The sequence below is a fragment of the Bufo gargarizans genome, chromosome 4 (assembly GCF_014858855.1).
Source record: "Bufo gargarizans isolate SCDJY-AF-19 chromosome 4, ASM1485885v1, whole genome shotgun sequence".
Taxonomy (NCBI): Eukaryota; Metazoa; Chordata; class Amphibia; order Anura; family Bufonidae; genus Bufo; species Bufo gargarizans.
In genome coordinates, this window is record NC_058083.1 from 419,940,883 (window position 1) to 419,961,947 (window position 21,065).

Below are 21,065 nucleotides of genomic sequence, written 5' to 3' on the forward strand. Positions count from 1 at the left end.
CTGCAGATGGCAACACTATTGTCAGCAGCTGACACATTAAAAAAAGCCCACACTGCGGAGCCATGTGCCGGCATCCTGGGAGCGCCAGAAGTGACCATGAATGGTGGATGGCTCGCTCCAGATACATTATGCTTTTTGCCTCCTGTGCCCTGCGAGCTCTGTCTGCTTCTCCTCCCTCTCTGCTGCTCGGTCTCTCCCTCTGAACTCCCCTCCTCTTCCTCTCTTGTGGGCACCCACGTGACGTCTATCGACACGTCATAATCGTCACCTTCATCACCACTGACATTTGAGATCTCGGTGTAGGCAGCAACAGCGGGGACCCCCTTCTTGGGCTGATCTGGGTACTGTAGTCAGACCGCTGGGTGGCAGCCGTTGCTACATCCTCTTCCTCATCCGATGTCAAGAATGGATGCGCAGCGGTAAGGTTTGCGAATAGATGGGAAAATAATTAATCTGACTCGAGTGGAGGGGTTATGGTGGTGGTTGTGTCTTTGGGGGTGCACACAGCAGAGAGTGAGGAGCACCCTACTCTTTGGCTGCTCCCAATAAGAACCGGCCCGGATCGGCTTTTCAGCCACACTAAGAAAAAACTGTGTTAGCGAGCACTAGCTGCGGCTGACACACAAAATAACCGGTTCCTATCTCACCGAGGCCAGGAACCTCGGTAACACGTACCTTCCGTCAATGACGGACCCTTAGGACTTCCTACACCCTATTTTTAACAACGGTTTGATGGGTGCACTTCTGTCTAAACTGTGTTTAGTATCCCCCCCAGGATTTTTAATCACCTATTAGTGGACCCCAGTATAATGAATGGCCCCATTAGTGGCTCCAAATACTAATAATACCCCTATTAGTGCCCCCTTAGTTCTGGTTGTGTAGAAAAGAAAATACTCACCTTATCCACTTGCATGCGCAGGGACAGTGTCTCCTCATTTCATGCAGAAGAACCTGAGCTCCAAATGTGATGAAATCATTATGCTCTTCCAGCAAGCATGCAGGTTCTGCATCAAGTGAGGAGCAATTGTCCCTGTCCATGGATAATTTTTTTTTAATTATTTCAACCCCTAAAAGGCCATTTATCACCAGTGTACCCGTTTGTAACGAATATTAGACGGATGCACTCCTGTCTATACGGCCAATAAAAAAAGCCGGCCACATTGATTTCAATGGAGTCCATCTCCATGTCCTATTTTTTTGACCGATGCCTTTCACTGGCCGTTAAAAAAATGGCCAGGTGAATAGCCCCCATTGACTTTAATTGGTTCTGAAAAGAAAAAGAAAGTTTAAAAAAACACAAACACCAAAATATTAAGTATAAATGAAAAAGAAAGATTTACAAAAAAAGCTAAACGTTAACAATAAACATGTTAAAAATGCACAGAATATCGGTATAAATTATCGGCCTGAAAGTTTACAGGTTATCAATATCGGTCGATCCCTAGTAGCAATGGTAACTTCTTTGGCACAACCAACACTGATTCCGTTTCAACTGAAATTAATATAATTTAACTTGACACTCAGGACACATTAAATAAACAATTGAAGCACATTTTTAACCTCTTAGTAACCACCTATACACCTTTTTACGGTGGTAACTAAGGGGCCTTAGGTTGGGGCGCTACATTTTTATGGTGGCCTATTCTAAGCACTGCACGGGTCTCCCATGCAGGGAACAGCATGAGCTCAGCTGCCTTATGATAGACGGGCTCTTTCACTAATGACCCAGATTAACAAACCTGCTGACCCCAGCTGTTTTACCACTTAAATGCCATAATCAATAGCAACTGTGGCATCTAAGTAGTTTTTTTCTTAACTTGATTATTTTTTTCATTCTTTCTTTGACCTCTTATTAGTCCCACAGGTGGACTCTGTACTACTTATGTAGTACATTGTATTGTGCAGTCAGTGAAAAACTAACAGGCAATTAGCTCCTTCCTCTGGCATAGCACAAGTAAAGGTATCGACAACCCGTGATCGCATTCATTTGTGGAGGTGCTGATGGATAACAGAGGGAACCCCCTCCCTCTGTTATCCATCAGCACCTCCACAAATAAATGCGATCACGGATTGTCGATACCTTTACTTGTGCCATGCCAGAGGAAGGAGCTAATAAATTGCCTGTTAGTTTTTTACTGACTGCACAATACAATGTACTACATAAGTAGTACAGAGTCCACCTGTGAGACTAATAAGAGGTCAAAGAAAGAAAAAAAAAGAAAAAAAAAGAAAAAATCAAGTTAACCTCTTAAGGACATAGGGCGTACAGGTACGCCCTTGTGCCCTGGTACTTAAGGACACAGGGCGTACATGTACGCCCTGTGCATTTTCGATCACCGCCGCACGGCGGGCGGTGATCGGAACCCCGTGCCTGCTCAAATCATTGAGCAGGCACTTGGAGCAAATGCGCCGGGGGGTTCGGTGACCCCCCCATGTATGCGATCGCAGAAAACCGCAGGTCAATTCAGACCTGCGGTTTTCTGCGTTTCCGGGTTATTCGGGTCTCTGAAGTCCCGATAACCCGGAACAGGATGGTGATGGTGGTGTGATTTCACCCCACCAATCACCATCCAACGATCCTGAGTGGTGATGGTGACATCACCACTCAGGATCGCTTTCTGATTGGTCTGTGGGCGGTCCGGCGGCAGATTCAAAAGAGGCAGGCGCTCCTCTCTTCCTCCTTTTGTGTTCCGGAGCCGGAGGAGAGAGGAGCTGCCTGCACGTGTCTGCTGCACCGCTGCCTGCACCCGATCTGTGCCCCCCAGGACCCGATCTGTGCCCCCCAGGACCCGATCTGTGCCCCCCAGGACCCCATCAGGTACATAGGGACAGCTAGGGAAAGTTTGGTTTAGGCAGGGAAAAAAAAGGGAAAGTTAGTTTCTGAACTTTGATTGCATCACCCTAAGTTAGGGTGTCTGGGGTCCACAGCACAGCTGTGTGACCCTAGACCCCCCAGGGGTGCTGCCACTTGCCCCCCTGGTTTCCCGGCCCACCAGTTAAATCCACCGGAGCCCCCTGCCGATGAACTTGTCTGGTGTAGCCCAGAGCGATACGAGCCTGTGATTCCTGATTTTGTAGGCCAATCAGGAATCCAGATTTCCACAGTGGGCTACACTGAATATGACTTTTTTTGTCATTTTTTCAGTGACCCACTGGTAAATCTGATGGTGGAGCAGACGAATCTGTACGCCCAACAGTTCGTCGCTCAACACCCGGGCTCAACACTCCTTTTTGGCCAGGCCCGGTGGCTGGACGCCGGTCAGTGCAGCCGAAATGAGGACATTTTGGGGCCTCGTGCTGCATATGGGCCTGGTCAAAAAACCCAGTGTCAGGCTGTACTGGAGTGGGGACGTCCTATACCAGGCCCCACTTTACAGTACAGCCATGACACGCTCCCGGTTTGAGGCCATCCGGAAATGTCTGCATTATTCCGATAATGCAGCATGTCCCCCCCGAGGTGATCCTGCCCATGACCGTCTGTACAAGATACGGCCGGTCATCGATCACTTTGGGGCCAAATTCATGGAGGCCTATGGACCTGGAAGAGAGGTCGCGGTTGATGAGTCTCTCATTGCGTTCAAGGGGAGACTCATTTTCCGCCAGTATGTGCCCTCCAAGCGGGCGAGGTATGGCGTGAAGCTATACAAAATTTGTGAGAGTACCTCAGGGTACACTTACAAATTTCGTGTATACGAGGGGCGAGATTCCCGGATTCAACCCCCAGAATGTCCCCCCACTCTGGGTGTTACCGGGAAACTTGTGTGGGACCTTATGTACCCACTGCTGGATAAGGGTTACCACCTTTACGTGGATAACTTTTATACCAGTATCCCCTTGTTCCAGTCCCTTGCCGCCAGATCCACGTCCGCTTGTGGGACCGTGCGGAAAAATCAACGCGGCCTCCCTGCCCACCCCCTCCAGGTACCTATCCCCAGGGGTGAGACCCGTGCCCTTACCACTGGAAACCTGTTGCTGGTCAGGTATAAGGACAAGAGGGATGTCCTTATGCTGTCCACAATTCATGGTAACGGCATCACCCCTGTCCCTGTGCGAGGTACCGCGGCAACGGTCCTCAAGCCCGATTGTATCGTCGCTTACAATCGGTATATGGGAGGAGTTGATCTCTCTGATCAAGTCCTCAAGCCATATAACGCCATGCGCAAAACCCGGGCATGGTACAAAAAAGTTGCGGTCTACTTGGTGCAGGTTGCCATGTACAACTCTTTTGTACTATCCCGAAGCGCTGGCAGCACAGGGACATTCCTCCAGTTCTATGAGGCAGTCCTCAAGGCCCTGATCTTTTCGGACCGGGAAAGAGCAGGCCGGAGTACCTCGGGAACTGTAGGTACCCGGATCGTCCCTGGCCAACACTTTCCAGGTGTGGTCCCCCATACTGGAAAGAAGGGACGAACCCCAAAAAAGTGCAGAGTGTGTCGCAGGAGCGGGATACGGAAGGACACGACTACTCAGTGCGAAACTTGCCCCGATCATCCGGGCCTATGCATTGACGGTTGCTTCAGGGAATATCACACTTCCATGGAGTACTAAATTTATATCCCAATTTAGCACTGACATCGGATAAAAAAAAACTGGTTCTCAGACTTGAGACACCCAAAAAAAACTAAAATAATTTATTAAAAGTAGACATATTAGGTATCGCCGCGTCGGTAATAATCTCCTCTATAAAACTACCCCATGACCTAACCCCCCAGATTAACACGGTCAAGGAAAAAAAAAAAAAAAGGTGCAAAAAAAGTTACATAATAAAAAGTTACATAATAAAAAGTTTAATAGCAAGCGATCAAAAAGTCATATAGCCAATAAAGCCGTCCGCTCATCCCACAAAAAATGAGCCCCCACATGAGATAATTGGATAAATTTTTTTTTACTAAAATGACCCTTAGACTTTAGAGATACCCCCAAAAAAATTTGAATCAAAAAAGATAATATAGTCTAAAACCAAAATAATTGTAAAAAAAAGTTGACTTATCAGGTATTGCCGCGTCCGTAAGAATCTCCTCTATAAAAATACCCCATGACCCAACCCCCCAGATTAACACGGTCCAAAAAAAAATAAATAGGTGCAAAAAAAGAATTTTTTTGTCACCTTACATAACAAAAAGTTTAATAGCAAGCGATAAAAAAGTCATATAGCCCCCAAAATAGTGCCAATAAAACCGTCCGCTCATCCCGCAAAAAATGAGTCCCCACATGAGATAATTGGATAAAAAAAAAAAAAAAAATGACCCTTAGACTTTAGAGATACCCAAAAAAAGATTTGTATCAAAAAAGATAATATAGTCAAAAACCTAAATAATTGTAATTGTAGACTTATTAGGTATTGCCGCGTCCGTAAGAATCTCCTCTATAAAAATATCCCATTACCTAACCCCCCAGATTAACACAGTTAAAAAAAAAAACAAAAAAAACGGTGCCAAAACCGCTATTTTTGGCACTTTTCCATTTCAATCCGTTTTTTCCGGTAACAAAACAAGGGTTAACAACCAAACAAAACTTAATATTTATTACCCTGATACTGCAGTTTACAGAAACACCACATTTGTGGTCGTAAACTGCTGTATCAGTAAAAGGGAGGCCGCAAAAGGAAAGGACCGACATGGTTTCTGGAAGGCCGATTTTGATGGCCTTTTTTATTGACACCATGTCCCTTTTGAAGCCCCCCTGATGCACCCTAGAGTAAAAACTCCCCAAAACTGACCCCATCTAAGAAACTACACCCCTCAAGGTATTCAAAACTGATTATACAAACTTCATTAACCCTTTAGGTGTTCCTCAACAGTTAATGGCAAATGGAGATGAAATTCCAGAATTTCAATTTTTGGTAACCTTGTGTCACAAAAATGTAATATAGAGCAACCAAAAATCATATTTACCCTAAAAATAGTCCCCAAAAAAATGCCACCTTATCCCGTAGTTTCCAAAATGGGGTCACTTTTAGGGAGTTTCTACTCTAGGGGTGCATCAGGGGGCTTCAAATGGGACATGGTGTAAATAAACCAGTCCATAAAAATCAGCCCTCCAAAAACCAAACGGCGCACCTTTCCCTCTACGCCCCGCTGTGTGGCCGTACAGTAGTTTACGGCCACATATTGGGTGTTTCTGTAAACGGCAGAGTCAGGGCAATAAAGATACAGTCTTGTTTGGCTGTTAACCCTTGATTTGTTAGTGGAAAAAATGGGTTAAAATGGAAAATTAGACAAAAAAATGAAATTTGCAAATTTCATCCCCATTTGCCAATAACTCTTGCACAACACCTAAAGGGTTAACGACGTATGTAAAATCAGTTTTGAATACCTTGAGGGGTGTAGTTTCTTAGATGGGGTCACTTTTAGGGAGTTTCTACTCTAGGGGTGCATCAGGGGTCTTCAAATGGGACATGGTGTAAATAAACCAGTCCATAAAAATCAGCCCTCCAAAAACCAAATGGCGCATCTTTCCCTCTACGCCCCGCTGTGTGGCCGTACAGTAGTTTACGGCCACATATTGGGTGTTTCTGTAAACGGCAGAGTCAGGGCAATAAAGATACAGTCTTGTTTGGCTGTTAACCCTTGATTTGTTAGTGGAAAAAATGAGTTAAAATGGAAAATTAGACAAAAAAAATGAAATTTGCTAATTTCATCCCCATTTGCCAATAACTCTTGCACAACACCTAAAGGGTTAACGACGTATGTAAAATCAGTTTTGAATACCTTGAGGGGTGTAGTTTCTTAGATGGGGTCACTTTTAGGGAGTTTCTACTCTAGGGGTGCATCAGGGGTCTTCAAATGGGACATGGTGTAAATAAACCAGTCCATAAAAATCAGCCCTCCAAAAACCAAATGGCGCATCTTTCCTTCTACGCCCCGCTGTGTGGCCGTACAGTAGTTTACGGCCACATATTGGGTGTTTCTGTAAACGGCAGAGTCAGGGTAATAAAGATACAGTCTTGTTTGGCTGTTAACCCTTGCTTTGTTAGTGGAAAAAATGGGTTAAAATAAAAAATTTGACAAAAAAAAGAAATTCTCAAATTTCATCCCCATTTGCCAATAACTCTTGTGCAACACCTAAAGGGTTAACAACTTAGGTAAAATCAGTTTTGAATACCTTGAGGAGTGTAGTTTCTTAGATGGGGTCATTTTTGGGTGGTTTCTATTATGTAAGCCTCGCAAAGTGACTTCAGACCTGAACTGGTCCCTAAAAATGTAGTTTTTGTAAATTGCTGAAAAATTTCAAGATTTGCTTCTAAACTTCTAAGCCTTATAACATCATTCCCAAAACAATTCAAAACATAAAGTAGACATATGGGGAATGTAAAGTCATCAAAATTTTTGGGGGTATTACTATGTATTACAGAAGTAGAGAAACTGAAACTTTGAAATTTGCAAATTTTTCCAAAAATTTGTTAAATTAGGTATCTTTTGGTGCAAAAAAAAATATTTTTTTGACTTCATTTCACCAGTGTCATGAAGTACAATATGTGACGAAAAAACAATCTCAGAACGGCCTGGATAAGTCAAAGCGTTTTAAAGTTATCAGCACTTAAAGTGACACTGGTCAGATTTGCAAAAAATGGCCTGGTCCTAAGGTGTAAAAAGGCTGTGTCCTTAAGGGGTTAAGAAAAAAATCTACCTTTTAATTTTCAATGGAAAATTTTTAAAAATTAAATCCCCACCACATATTTGGTATTGCCGCATCTATAACAACTTGAACTATACCACATGCAATTTATTCCACATGGTGAATGCTGTTAAAAAAAAAAATACAAAATGTATGTTTTTTGCTTATCTGCCACCCTTAAAATGGAGCAAAATAGTACCAATACAAACTACATGTCATCCCACAAAAATCAAGCCCTCACGTAGCTCTGTATAAAATAAAATAAAAAAAGTTATGGGTCTTTCTGCATCTTTTTCAGTGATACATAGGGCTTTATTTTTATTTGATTATTATTATTATATATATATTTTTATACATACCAGGGAAAATGTTTAAAAAATTGAAAAATAGTCTGCTTTCAACATTTTTTTAAATTTTGTTTTATGTAACAAAATTTAACCAAATTACATTTTTGAATTATATTCCCTTTACATAATTCTCATTTTGATAAAGTAGATGCATGGGTTATGGTCACTGGGGGCAGAGCTAAAAGCTGCAGTGTGGCTGTTTTTTTATTGTTTGTTTTTATTTTTTTGTTATACTTTACACCCTCATAAGGTCATACAAGACCTTTAGGGGGCATTTAAACATTACTTTTTATTATTTCTGATTTTTTCCTGTAATTGGGGTTGAAATTTTAACCCCTGTAACAGGGAGAATACAGCACCCAGGCACTTTACAACGCTGTAAAGCCTTACTGCAGAGTTGATCTGGTCTACTTAGACCCGGCAACTCATGCAGACACCCAGCCTCCAGCGACATGACCACTGGGACCAGAGCAAGAAGTGGCCACATGGTCGCTTGCTGATTGTATGTACAGCACTCATTAAGCACTGTATATTAAGCAATGGGGAAGGCAGGGGCAGCTAAAAAAGTCCCTGCATTTGGGAGCCTTACTGTGACTGACAGCAAGCTCCCTGTTACACAGTTGGTCAATTAACGGGGATCGCCTGGATGTTTAAATTTTATAAGTGGTCCAGAAGTGGTTACATGAAATTTAAAGAGTTATGGCATTTTTACTAGAACTGCTATGGGCTAACCTAAAAAAAAAAAAATTGTGCAAAATGACAATCATGTACATCATTGGCAGGTTATAGTTTCTGCACAATGTACGGTATATCATTGGCGGGAATATAGTTCCAGTGTACGTGTATGCCATCGCAATGTAATCAGCCATTTAACCCCTACTGCAAAGTTATCAGTACTGATCATGATGTAAACAAAGGGAGTGGGACTGGCTGGAAAATTTTAGTTGCATGCTCTAACACAGTGTTCCCCAACTCCAGTCCTCAGGCCCACCTACCGGTCATGATTTGAGAATACCCCACAGAATGAACACCTGTGGTAAGTTCTGATGCATTGACACTAATTATATCACCTGCTCAATACTAGGTAAATCCTGAAAACATGACCATGGGCCCTTAGGACGGGAGACGAGGAACACTGCTCTAACAGATGCTTGCACATTTTACATATACAGACATTACAGGGGACCTTTCACGGGTCCTGACATTACATAAGTACCTGGCAATTGTAGGACATGTTGAGGAGATGTCCTGATGTTGAGGAGAAAAAAAAAGCTCTCCTGCTGTGACATGCTCCGTTGCAATTGGGCAGCTCACAGCCAGGGAGAAGGAGACGTCGCCTGAGAAACACATCCGTCTCCTACTCCCTGTAGATATGGTATGGATCACCAAATAGGGCGGGAAATCAGAAGGAGGGGGCACAGCGGGGGAATGAAGCAGCCCATAGGAAAAAAAAAAAAAAGGGAAAGGACATCTCCTCAACATGCCCTACAGTGCCAGGTACTTATATTGTAATGTCTGGACCAGTGAAAGGGCCTCTTTAAAGGGGAAATGGAGAACAGCAGGAAGGAAGTGAAGAACATGTTATTAAAAGTAAAATTCATCTAAAGGAGTAAATAAAATAAAAAGTTGAAACATAAAAATATCTATGATCTCCATACTCACAATAAAGCTTTGCTATCTATTCATTTCAAACATAAGCACTATATAAACAAGCAAAGAAAAGATGGCAGAATTCCTGGTAACAACCCTGGTTGTCTTGGGCAGTAAAAATGGGGTTACAACCTTCTAAAAATGAAGTTGCTTAACAAACAAACATATACCCACCATTGAAATCCCTCTCTGCTCCCATGCCCATGGTCCTCGGGAGGATCCTATTTACTTGAACACTATGATGATTTGCCACACCAGACAAGCAACCGAGGCGGCCAATCACTGGCCGCATGTTATTTATGTTAGCATGTACAAAATTCCACATGATTAGTCAAAACTGGGTGTGATCATGTTAAAACGACATGTAGTAAGATATTATTTTCCCATGGCCTTTTCGCCATCATGCCATGCGAGCCTAACTGTACAGCAAGAAACCGCCCATGTCTACGGCAGCATGAGCGCTCAATTCGGCCCAAATCTAAAGAAAACGTTTTGTTCAGACCAAGGCCAAGCCACAGCCGAAATGTGGTGCGGTTTAGTCATGAAATAAATGCTGTTTGCTTGATCTTTGTTTAAGGCTGTGTGGTTCTAGGCAAAGTGTATGGCCATTAACAATCAGCAGACAACACTTATTTCATTCGAGCGATATGGATTCTGTCAGGATCTGTTTGAGGAAAAACGGATGCTTTTGCACGCAAGAACTGGATGGACATATATACTATGTTACTAAGCTCAATCAGTTTTTTCCTGTGATAGCGTTTTTCAGTTGGACTGTATGTAGATTGCATACGTTTTTCAATATCATGAAGAAAAAACGAAGAATACCAATCCAGAAAAAAGGGGAAGAATAGTGCTGACCTAAAAAGCAGGTATATGGGGGCAAAAATATACTGTGCTTGGGGTACTCTGGGCAGATAAAAACAAATTCAATATGAAATTGGAGAACCCCTTTAACCACTTCAACCCCGCTAGCTGAAACCCCCTTAATGACCAGGCCACTTTTTACACTTCGGCACTACACTACTTTCACTGTATATTGCTCGGTCATGCAACTTACCACCCAAATGAATTTTACGTCCTTTTCTTCTCACTAATAGAGCTTTCATTTGGTGGTATTTCATTGGTGCTGACATTTTTACTTTTTTTGTTATAAATCAAAATTTAACGATTTTTTTTTCAAAAAAATGACATTTTTCACTTTCAGTTGTAAAATTTTGCAAAAAAACGACATCCATATATAAATTTTTCGCTAAATTTATTGTTCTACATGTCTAAAAATGGTTTGGGTAAAAGTTATAGCATTTACAAACTATGGTACAAAAATGTGAATTTCCGCTTTTTGAAGCAGCTCTGACTTTCTGAGCACCTGTCATGTTTCCTGAGGTTCTACAATGCCCAGACAGTAGAAAACCCCCACAAATGACCCCATTTCGGAAAGTAGACACCCTAAGGTATTCACTGATGGGCACACATCTGGTATCGCCGTACTCGGGAGAAGTTGGGGAATGTGTTTTGGGGTGTCATTTTACATATACCCATGCTGGGTGAGAGAAATATCTCGGCAAAAGACAACTTTTCCCATTTTTTTATACAAAGTTGGCATTTGACCAAGATATTTATCTCACCCAGCGTGGGTATATGTAAAATGACACCCCAAAACACATTCCCCAACTTCTCCTGAGTACGGCGATACCACATGTGTGACACTTTTTTGCAGACTAGATGCGCAAAGCGGCCCAAATTCCTTTTAGGAAGGCATTTTTAGACATTTGGATCCCAGACTTCTTCTCACGCTTTAGGGCCCCTAAAAAGCCAGGGCAGTATAAATACCCCACATGTGACCCCACTTTGGAAAGAAGACACCCCAAGGTATTCAATGAGGGGCATGGCGAGTTCATAGAATTTTTATTATTTTTGCATAAGTTTCACTTTCCGCTAACTTGGGACAAAAATGTCAGTCTTTCATGGACTCAATATGCCCCTCACGGAATACCTTGGGGTGTCTTCTTTCTGAAATGGGGTCACATGTGGGGTATTTATACTGCCCTGGCTTTTTAGGGGCCCTAAAGCGTGAGAAGAAGTCTGGAATATAAATGTCTAAAAAATTTTACGCATTTGGATTCCGTGAGGGGTATGGTGAGTTCATGTGAGATTTTTTTTTTGGACACAAGTTAGTGAAATATGAGACTTTGTAAGAAAAAACAAACAAAAAAAAATATTTCCGCTAACTTGGGCCAAAAAAATGTCTGACTGGAGCCTTACAGGGGGTGATCAATGACAGGGGGGTAATCAATGACAGGGGGGTGATCACCCATATAGACTCCCTGATCACCCCCCTGTAAGGCTCCATTCAGACGTCCGTATGATTTTTACGGATCCACGGATACATGGATCGGATCCGCAAAACACATACGGACGTCTGAATGGAGCCTTACAGGTGGGTGATCAATGACAAGGGGGTGATCACCCATATAGACTTCCTGATCACCCCCCTGTCATTGATCACCCCCCTGTAAGGCTCCATTCAGACGTCCGCATGATTTTTACGGATCCACAGATACATGGATCGGATCCGCAAAACGCATACGGACGTCTGAATGGAGCCTCACAGGGAGGTGATCAATGACAGGGGGGTGATCAATGACAGGGAAGTGATAAGGAAGTCTATATGCGTGATCACCCCCTTAAAACAACAATGAAAAAGTCAGTCCTGTATCCTAGCACGGACAGATTACTTGCGCTGCTGCTGGTTCCGGAGTAGTGTGGTAGGTATTCACACTGGAAATGCAGGTAATGAAAGTTTTTGGAACCGCGCTGCTCTGGACTATAGTCTCTGGTCAACAGTGGATGGTGCCGGGCTCCAGCACCTTTCCTTTCCACCCAAAAAGGTCCGATCTTCCACAGATAGTTTCCTCTATAGGGTTCAAGGAAATTGGTACAATAGTGAAGCACCCTTTGGCTTGATGTTTTTAAAAGGTTTTATTGTACTCACAAGAGTCGATCAACAAAAGGCATATATCAATAGATACAATCGTCTCGTTTCTGCCCGACCCGGGTTTCGCTGCCTCGCTTCTTCAGGGGCGACAACTACGCATATGCGCAGTGGGGCCCTTTAAATAGCCCAGCTTGTCTCAATATATGAGCCGGTGATGATCCGGATCCAGTCCCAACATTGCAAAAACACAAAGTTTCCAATCATACATTTTACAAGTATCTTCATATACCTTCACATTCAACGTAAAAATTAACAAATATAATAGATATAAAATTATATAAAAGCTCTTGCTGTTATGAACAACTTAATCTCCAACACATTTATCTCTTATTCATCATTCCTTTATACACCGCAGTATTATTTGGTGGATATCTGCATAATCCACCCCACTTAGTTCACCTACAACATAACATAAATCGTCCAATTCGCGATATACTCTATACTTGAATATTCATAGAGCCGTCATTTATACTCCACCCACTTCTGTGACGTTGCTTGGGTGCTCCGAGCCCCGCCTCCTCCCTCCGACATTCGCGTCACACTCCGTCATCATGACGTCGTTCGAAGGTCCTCAAGGAGCAGGGTCAGGAGTACCAAAAAAAACGCCACCATTCGGGATGTTTTACAGTAAGCATGGTTTTAAATCAAATTCAATATTTAACCCACCTGGCTGTAGGGTTCCTAACTGGTAAATCCACTCGACCTCCTTTTTATTGATTTGTGCCAGTGAGTCCCCCCCTCGCCAATGTGGCTTAACTATTTCTACACCAGCAAATCTTAGACCCCTCGGATTTTTTTCATGCGCAAGTTTGAAATGGGCGGATACACTGTGGGTCATCAGACCTTTTCTAATGTTCCGTACGTGCTCCTGTATTCTGGTTTTGAGCTTCCTTACTGTCCTGCCCACGTACTGGAGCCCACAAGGGCACTCCAGTACGTATATAATATTCTCATTCTCACAGGAACAGTTTCCTCTTATACGGAACTCCATTCCATTTTTTTAGGGATGTTATATCAACTGGAGTTTAGACTGTCGTTCTTTTGTATTCCTATTTTTGGCTCCAGCCTGGCCAAAACCCACACCAAGGGTGAATTTTCCTCCTTCTTCTTTAACCTAATATAGCTGGATGGATAGCAAATATGTACAAGTTTTGTCTGATGCATCAGAACAAAACTTGTACATAGTGCTATCGCCTCCAGCTAATATTAGGTCAAAGAAAGAAGGAGGAAATTCACGGCTGGTTGTGGTTTGGCCAGGATTCAAAAATAGGATACAAAAGAACGACAGATAAACATCAATCGTATACATCTAAAAAAAATGGAATGAGTTCCGTATAGAGGAAACGTTCCTGTGAGAATGAAATATTATATACTTACTTTAGTGCCCTTGTGGGCTCCAGTACGTGGCAGGCAGTAAGGAAGCTCAAAACCATAATACGGAGCACGTAGGAACATTAGAAAAGGTCTGATGACCCACAGTGTATCCGCCCATTCAACTTGCGCATGAAAAAAATCGAGGGTGTCTAAATTTTTTTTTTGTTGTTGCTGGTGTAAGAAATAGTTTAAGCCACATTGGCGGAGGGGGGACTCACTGGCACAAATCATAAAGGATGTCGAGTGGATTACCAGTTGGAACCCTCAGCCAGGTGTTAATATGAATTTGATTTAACACCATCTTTACTGTAAAACATCCCGAATGGTGCGTTTTTTTTGGTTACTCCTGACCCTAGCTCCTTGAGGAAACTTCGAACGACTCATGATTACGGAGTGTGACAGCGAATGTCGGAGGGAGAGCGGGGCTCGGAGCACCCAAGCAACGTCCAGAAGTGGGTGGAGTATAAATGACGGCTCTATGAACTAAGTGGGGTGGATTATGAAGATATCCACCAATAATACTGCGGTGTATAAAGGAATGATGATAAGAGATAAATGTGTTGGAGATTAAGTTGTTCATAACAGCAAGAGCTTTTATTAATTTTATATCTATTATATTTGTTAATTTTTACGTTGAATGTGAAGGTATATGAAGATACTTGTAAAATGTATGATTGGAAACTTGTGTTTTTGCAATGTTGGGACTGGATCCGGATCATCACCGGCTCATATATTGAGACAAGCTGGGCTATTTAAAGGGCCCACTGCGCATATGCGTAGTTGTCGCCCCTGAAGAAGCGAGGCAGCGAAACCCGGGTCGGGCAGAAACGAGACGATTGTATCTATTGATATATGTCTTTTGTTGATCGACTCTTGTGAGTACAATAAAACCTTTTAAAAACATCAAGCCAAAGGGTGCTTCACTATTGTACCAATTTCCTTGAACCCTATAGAGAAAACTATCTGTGGAAGATCGGACCTTTTTGGGTGGAAAGGAAAGGTGCTGGAGCCCGGCACCATCCACTGTTGACCGGAGACTATAGTCCAGAGCAGCGCGGTTCCAAAAACTTTCGTGATCACCCCCTTGTCATTGATCACCCCCCTGTAAGGCTCCATTCAGACGTCCGTATGCGTTTTGCGGATCCGATCCATGTATCAGTGGATCCGTAAAAATCATACGGACGTCTGAACGGAGCCTGACAGGGGGGTGATCAATGACAGGGGGGTGATCAGAGAGTCTGTATGGGGTGAACAGGGGTGATCAGTGGTTCATAAAGGGTTAATAAGTGACAGGGGGGGGGGTGTAGTGTAGTGTAGTGTTTTGTGGTACTTTACTGAGCTGCCTGTGTCCTCTGGTGGTCGATCCAAACAAAAGGGACCACCAGAGGACCAGGTAGCAGGTATATTAGACGCTGTTATCAAAACAGCGTCTAATATACCTGTTAGGAGTTAAAAAAATCACATCTCCAGCCTGCCAGCGAGCGATCGCTGCTGGCAGGCTGGAGATCCACTCGCTTACCTTCAGTTCCTGTGAGAGCGCGCGCCTGCGTGCGCGCGTTCACAGGAAATCTTGGCTATCGCGGGAGGATGTGTATATGCGTATATACGCAATCCTGCATACAGCGGTCCTGTAGCGGTTAAAGAAGTATTCCAGCTTCAGGTAACTTTTTATATTTGGCCAGTGTTGAGCCATACCTAAGCAAAGAAAACCACTTATCTGCTCCCCGCCACTCAGTTCCGATGCAGAGGCTCCTCTCAGCGATGCTACTGGCCCCAGGGTTGGACATATTCAGGCAAAGTCACGTGTGCCACTGCAGTCAATCACTGGCCTCAGTGGTGATGTGCCTGCAAGCGGCGCATGTCACCACTCAGAGGATCCTCTGCACATGACCCGAGTGCTGGTGACCAGATGAGTACTGGCAAAAAGTAAAAAGTTCCCTAAAGCCGGAATACTCCTTTAAAGGCGTTCTCCAATTTCATAATGATTATATAAGTTTTCAAATTATCGCACTTTTAACTCACCTAGTGGAACTAAGAAAATAGTTCAAAGTGAAACAAAAATAAATTGAATTTTCTATAAAAAGTTTTATTATATAACCATACTATTCCATAGAGTAAAGGTAATGTGTTATCCGTACTGCACGGTGAATACAGCAAAATACAGTGAAAAACTCAAACTCACCACTAGCATATGTTAAAATATTTTTTTCCATTTTAAAGATCTATTCTATAGCATTTATTGTTGTCCTAAAGGGAAAGTCTAAAGTAACTACCAGTCTGGCATACATGAGAAAGAGATTTGCCATTTCTTGCTATTACACAGCTATCTTTGTGTTCATAAAACCAACTCATTTTCTGGCAGGAATCCCATTTAAAAATGTAAAGGCCATAATAAGTAACAGGATCAAACCTGTTAAATAATATGAATCACATTTATCTCTAATTTTTGCAATAACGAGTTAATTGAAGGCATTACCTTGTTGAAAAGTCTGGCAGCCAGCCCGCGCTGTAGTACCCTCTCCCGAAAATTGACAGCTTTTAAAAAGAATGTCAGGTTGCTGATTTTATCTGAATCGAATGCCAAGATACTAGGAAAAAAACAATTGTGTATTGTTAGTGCAGGTATGCAACAAAAAGATTAGATGATAAAATAAAGGTAAGTACGTGCTTATGATTTCACAACACCAAACAGCAGTCCAAAAACCTGCTCAGCCTATAAGAATATAGATACACCTTCTAATGTTTCTTATTTTTAATTATGTTTTCTTATTTTTATTAAAGTGTAACTGTAGTGTCATAACTCTTTTTACATATCTATAGCAGCAGGTCTGACGTTGTTAACAGTGCTGAGACGACAAGGCAGAAACGCTGAGCTGAATGCTGTGCCCTGTCAGATGTGTCTGGCTGTCCTCAGCTCTCCTCAGGGAGGCAGGGCTAGTGGCGTGCGCAGTTGTAGAGGCTCTACTAACCCGTCCACCACTATATGAGCACAGTGAATTAGCCAAAGGGACACAGCGCTCAGCAACTCATGGGGGTATGGCTAGTAAACAATAATACAGCAACTGATATTTAAAGGGGTTGTCCCATCTGAGACAATGGGGGCATATCGCTAGGCTATGCACTCATTGTCTGCAGGACCCGCACCTATATAGAAAACGGAGAAGGCCAAGTGGTTGCTGGAGGACCTCGTCCGGCCACCACAAAGCACTCTCCCCACATATGCGAATGGGAGTGCATTGCGCATGACCGGCCACCTCTCCCATTCACTTCTATGGGCCAGACGAGCCAACCACAGTGCGCCCTCCAGCACTTTCAGGGCTCAGTTTAGGAGATAGGTGCGGGTCCCAGAGGTTGGACCCACACCTATCAGACAACCCCTTTAGGACCTCCTTTACACTGGGTGTCAGTGATTTGCATTAGTATTTGTAAGGATTAGAAGCAGAAATTAAACCCAGAAAAATTATACAGATATACACCTCTTCAATGTTTTGTACTGCCCAGAGTAGGCAAGTGTGAATATGGCCTTATATTTGCAAGTGTGAAGGAAAGCAGGGTTATGCATACTAACAGAAACATGGAACTCCAACCTAAGTTCCCACCATGCATTGTTCAGAAAATAACTTGTTCCGATGGATTTCAGCACGTATTCTGCACTGATATTTGGGACATTTTAGGGGGTAGTCAGATTTCCATTGTAGAGTCCATGATTTTTCTGGAAAAAATTCTGCCCATCAATATTTCAAGGAATCTTTGAGGTAGACTCCTTAGGGAACCTCCAACTTACCTCCCAAATATTTGGACATTCGAAGAGAGACACTTATGGTTCACTGCGTGAAAGATCTACTTTTCCTGCACATTTATACACATTAATAGTTTTCTCTTATGAAATAGTGCAAAAATTATCTGAATGTAGAAATTTCTAAAATTCAAATTGCATCAAATAATGAAATAATATACAGGGTGGGGTCAAATATTTAGGTAGGAACCAGACAAACACTTTCTGGATCAATATTCTAAATGTAGTAATGAAAATCTATTCCTCAGATCAAAAAGAGGGACATTTATGTAGAAAAGAGGGACAGAGGGACTTGGGTCCAAAAGAGGGACTGTTCCTCCAAAAGAGGGGCACTTGGGGGGTCTGCTCCAATGTACATGTGAACAAAGCCTAAGCTATCTTATTTATATACCAAATAAAACCAAGTTTAAAGGGATCGCAAACAAAATTTGTGACCGCCAGTAAACTGTTTGAAAAAAATAAAAGACCACTCACATTTTGAAAGCCCCTCTGTTCCAGAGCCAAGGCTCCTATCCCTGTTGTTTTTAGTCCCTGGTTGACCAAAAGTGATGATGTCAAATTCTTTTTACTTCTTCTAAAATGTGTGTGTAAAGTTTTAGTAAAAAGTAAGCCAACCAATAGCTGGTATAAAGTGAGACAAAACGCATCTAAAAAACATCATCCAGCATGTGCCACTTTGATAAATTTGGTGCATGTTTAGACTGTCTAGTTTAAGTTCACATTGTCTAAACCTTAGTATCGAAATAGAAGCAGCGGGGGATTGGTAAGGTGATTTTAGAATTATTTTATTATTTTACCCACTTTTTAATATTTGAAATCATAGACAATCCCATTTAACTCTTAAAGTGTAGTAACTGGTGAAAGTCGTAAGAAACTACAATGTTTTACAGTGATAAACCAATAAAGCAACAATGTTCTTTCTTTTTTTTTTATGAAGGGAAAACTTATTTTGTACAACCTTCATTAAGTGGGCTGTTAGATATTAAACAGTGAGCAGTTTTTCTAGCAGTACACCCTGGGGAGGTGTCAGTATGGGATCTGCATCTCCACCGCAGGGTGGCAGATTGCTGTCTGCACATCGCAGCACTCATAGGTGTGCGCAGCCTATTGCATTAGGGTGTGCACCCTAAAGCACAAACACACACGCCGCACGCATGTATGTATATATTATATACACATATATATATATATATATATACACACAAATACACTCTGCATGCATACATACAGACCCGCACTATCTTATACAGTGTGCTGTGTGGGCGCGCATAGTGTGAGGTCACAACGCGGCCGTCCTCATTGCCAGGTGTCATCTGATGCGCTATAGCACACACGCGCGCGCACCTATCTCTTTCTTATAGGAGTAGGCAGCTGGTTCCTGATTACCATCCCCACCTGGAGGCGGGACTATTTGTATTTAAGGCAGCTTTACTCATCATGAAGTGCCCAAGCATGGTTGTTGTACCTCTTGACTCCCGCTGAAGCGTCCCACTGTGTCTGTTTATTGGATTTCCTGGATTCTGACCTCCGCTTCATTTGACTACGCATCTGCCTGCCGTCTGTTTATTGGATCACCTGGATTATAGACCTCTGCACTGCCGACTAGCGTCTGCCCATCTCCTCCGGTAAGTCTGCCTGGATCCAGACCCTGCACTGCCTGACAATGAGACCGCTTATATCTGCACTGCCTGATTAGGCATCTGCCCATCTCCTCCTGTAAGTCTGCCTAGATCTAGACCCTGCACTGCCTATGAGACTGCTTATATCTGCACGCTATATTGCTCTGAACTTTGTGTTGCCTGTATCTGTCAAGTGACTTTTGAATACTGTCAAGTGACTTTTGAATACTGTCTGCCAGTAAAGACCATCTGTTCCTTTATTTTGCCTTTGTTGGACTCTGTTCACACTACTGCAGGTAGCTGCATTCAAGGTAACAGGTGCAGACACCAGGGTCCTGACTCTGAGAGTCAGCAATATTGGACTAATTCCCAGTCCTCTATCATCTGACACAGAGGATCCACATCCTCTGGTCATAACAGGAGGAACAACAAAAAGACAGTGGTCAAACAACACAAAATGCTCTACTGGTACACAGTTGAGATGAGGACATGACTAATGATAAATCAGCACCAGCAAAAGGAAAAAAAATTGTATTATAGTCCCACACCCAGACTCAACTTCCGCTCTTACAGAACTAGAATCACCTTGTGTCCTGAGGGAGGAACTGCTGAACATTTCTAACTATTTGCTGGAACACGACCAAGTGCTGTGTTATAATACAATGCGAAAATGTCATGCATATACAGTATATTACCTCTCTGTATTCTGCCAGATAAATTTCTGTAGCTATGTACCCTATCACCTTGCATATACTACTCCCTGCCAGTTTGCTGAGCAGTACATATATCTAGTGCATTTCAAATTTTGAAATTCATGCATATCCACCTATAATAAAAGAAATTGAAGAGACATCTCACCTGGCCCTGTAATCCCATGCCTGTGGTGTACAGTATACCCTTGGCGCATACATTGGAGCCATCTGTGTGATGGCACAAGCAGAATAAGCTATACTGCCATGCTCCGTGCGGCAGGAGTGTCCAATTGCTGGGGCACCCCGCGCTGACATGGGAACCCCGAAACAATGATGTGGCACTTTAGGCCTCCAGAGCGTTAGGATGCTCAGCTAGCAGTTGAAAAATTGAACTCTGGAAAAGTACTAATGCAAATAAAATATAGTCTGCAAAAAACTTGCAAGGAGTTTAAATCACAGGCAATGCCTGGAAGGGCTGCCTTTGCTAATTACATGAGTATTTTTCTCTCAACTCTGTAGTCACAGTTGTGAGAAATGCACTTTTTAATCCTGATTTAATGGGTTCTTAACTGCACTAAGGGTGTGCCTGAGCCACTTGTTGCACTATACAGGTCCTTCTAAAAAAATTAGCATATTGTGATAAAGTTCATTATTTTCTGTAATGTACTGATAAACATTAGACTTTCATATATTTTAGATTCATTACACACCAACTGAAGTAGTTCAAGCCTTTTATTGTTTTAATATTGATGATTTTGGCATACAGCTCATGAAAACCCAAATTTCCTATCTAAAAAAATTAGCATATTTCATCCGACCAATAAAAGAAAAGTGTTTTTAATACAAAAAAAGTCAACCTTCAAATAATTATGTTCCGTTATGCACTCAATACTTGGTCGGGAATCCTTTTGCAGAAATGACTGCTTCAATGCGGCGTGGCATGGAGGCAATCAGCCTGTGGCACTGCTGAGGTGT

The 21,065-nt window shown here is 42.6% G+C and overlaps 1 protein-coding gene across 1 annotated transcript in view; it reads right to left on the reverse strand.

The window, feature by feature from the left end:
* The window catches only part of ACOXL (acyl-CoA oxidase like), a 511,506-nt gene that overhangs the window by 191,760 nt on the left and 298,681 nt on the right, over nt 1-21,065 (reverse strand). Inside the window, exon 15 of the mRNA XM_044289630.1 lies at nt 16,460-16,571. Within this exon, the coding sequence (XP_044145565.1) occupies nt 16,460-16,571 (112 nt within the window). The remainder of the gene's footprint in view (nt 1-16,459; nt 16,572-21,065) is intronic.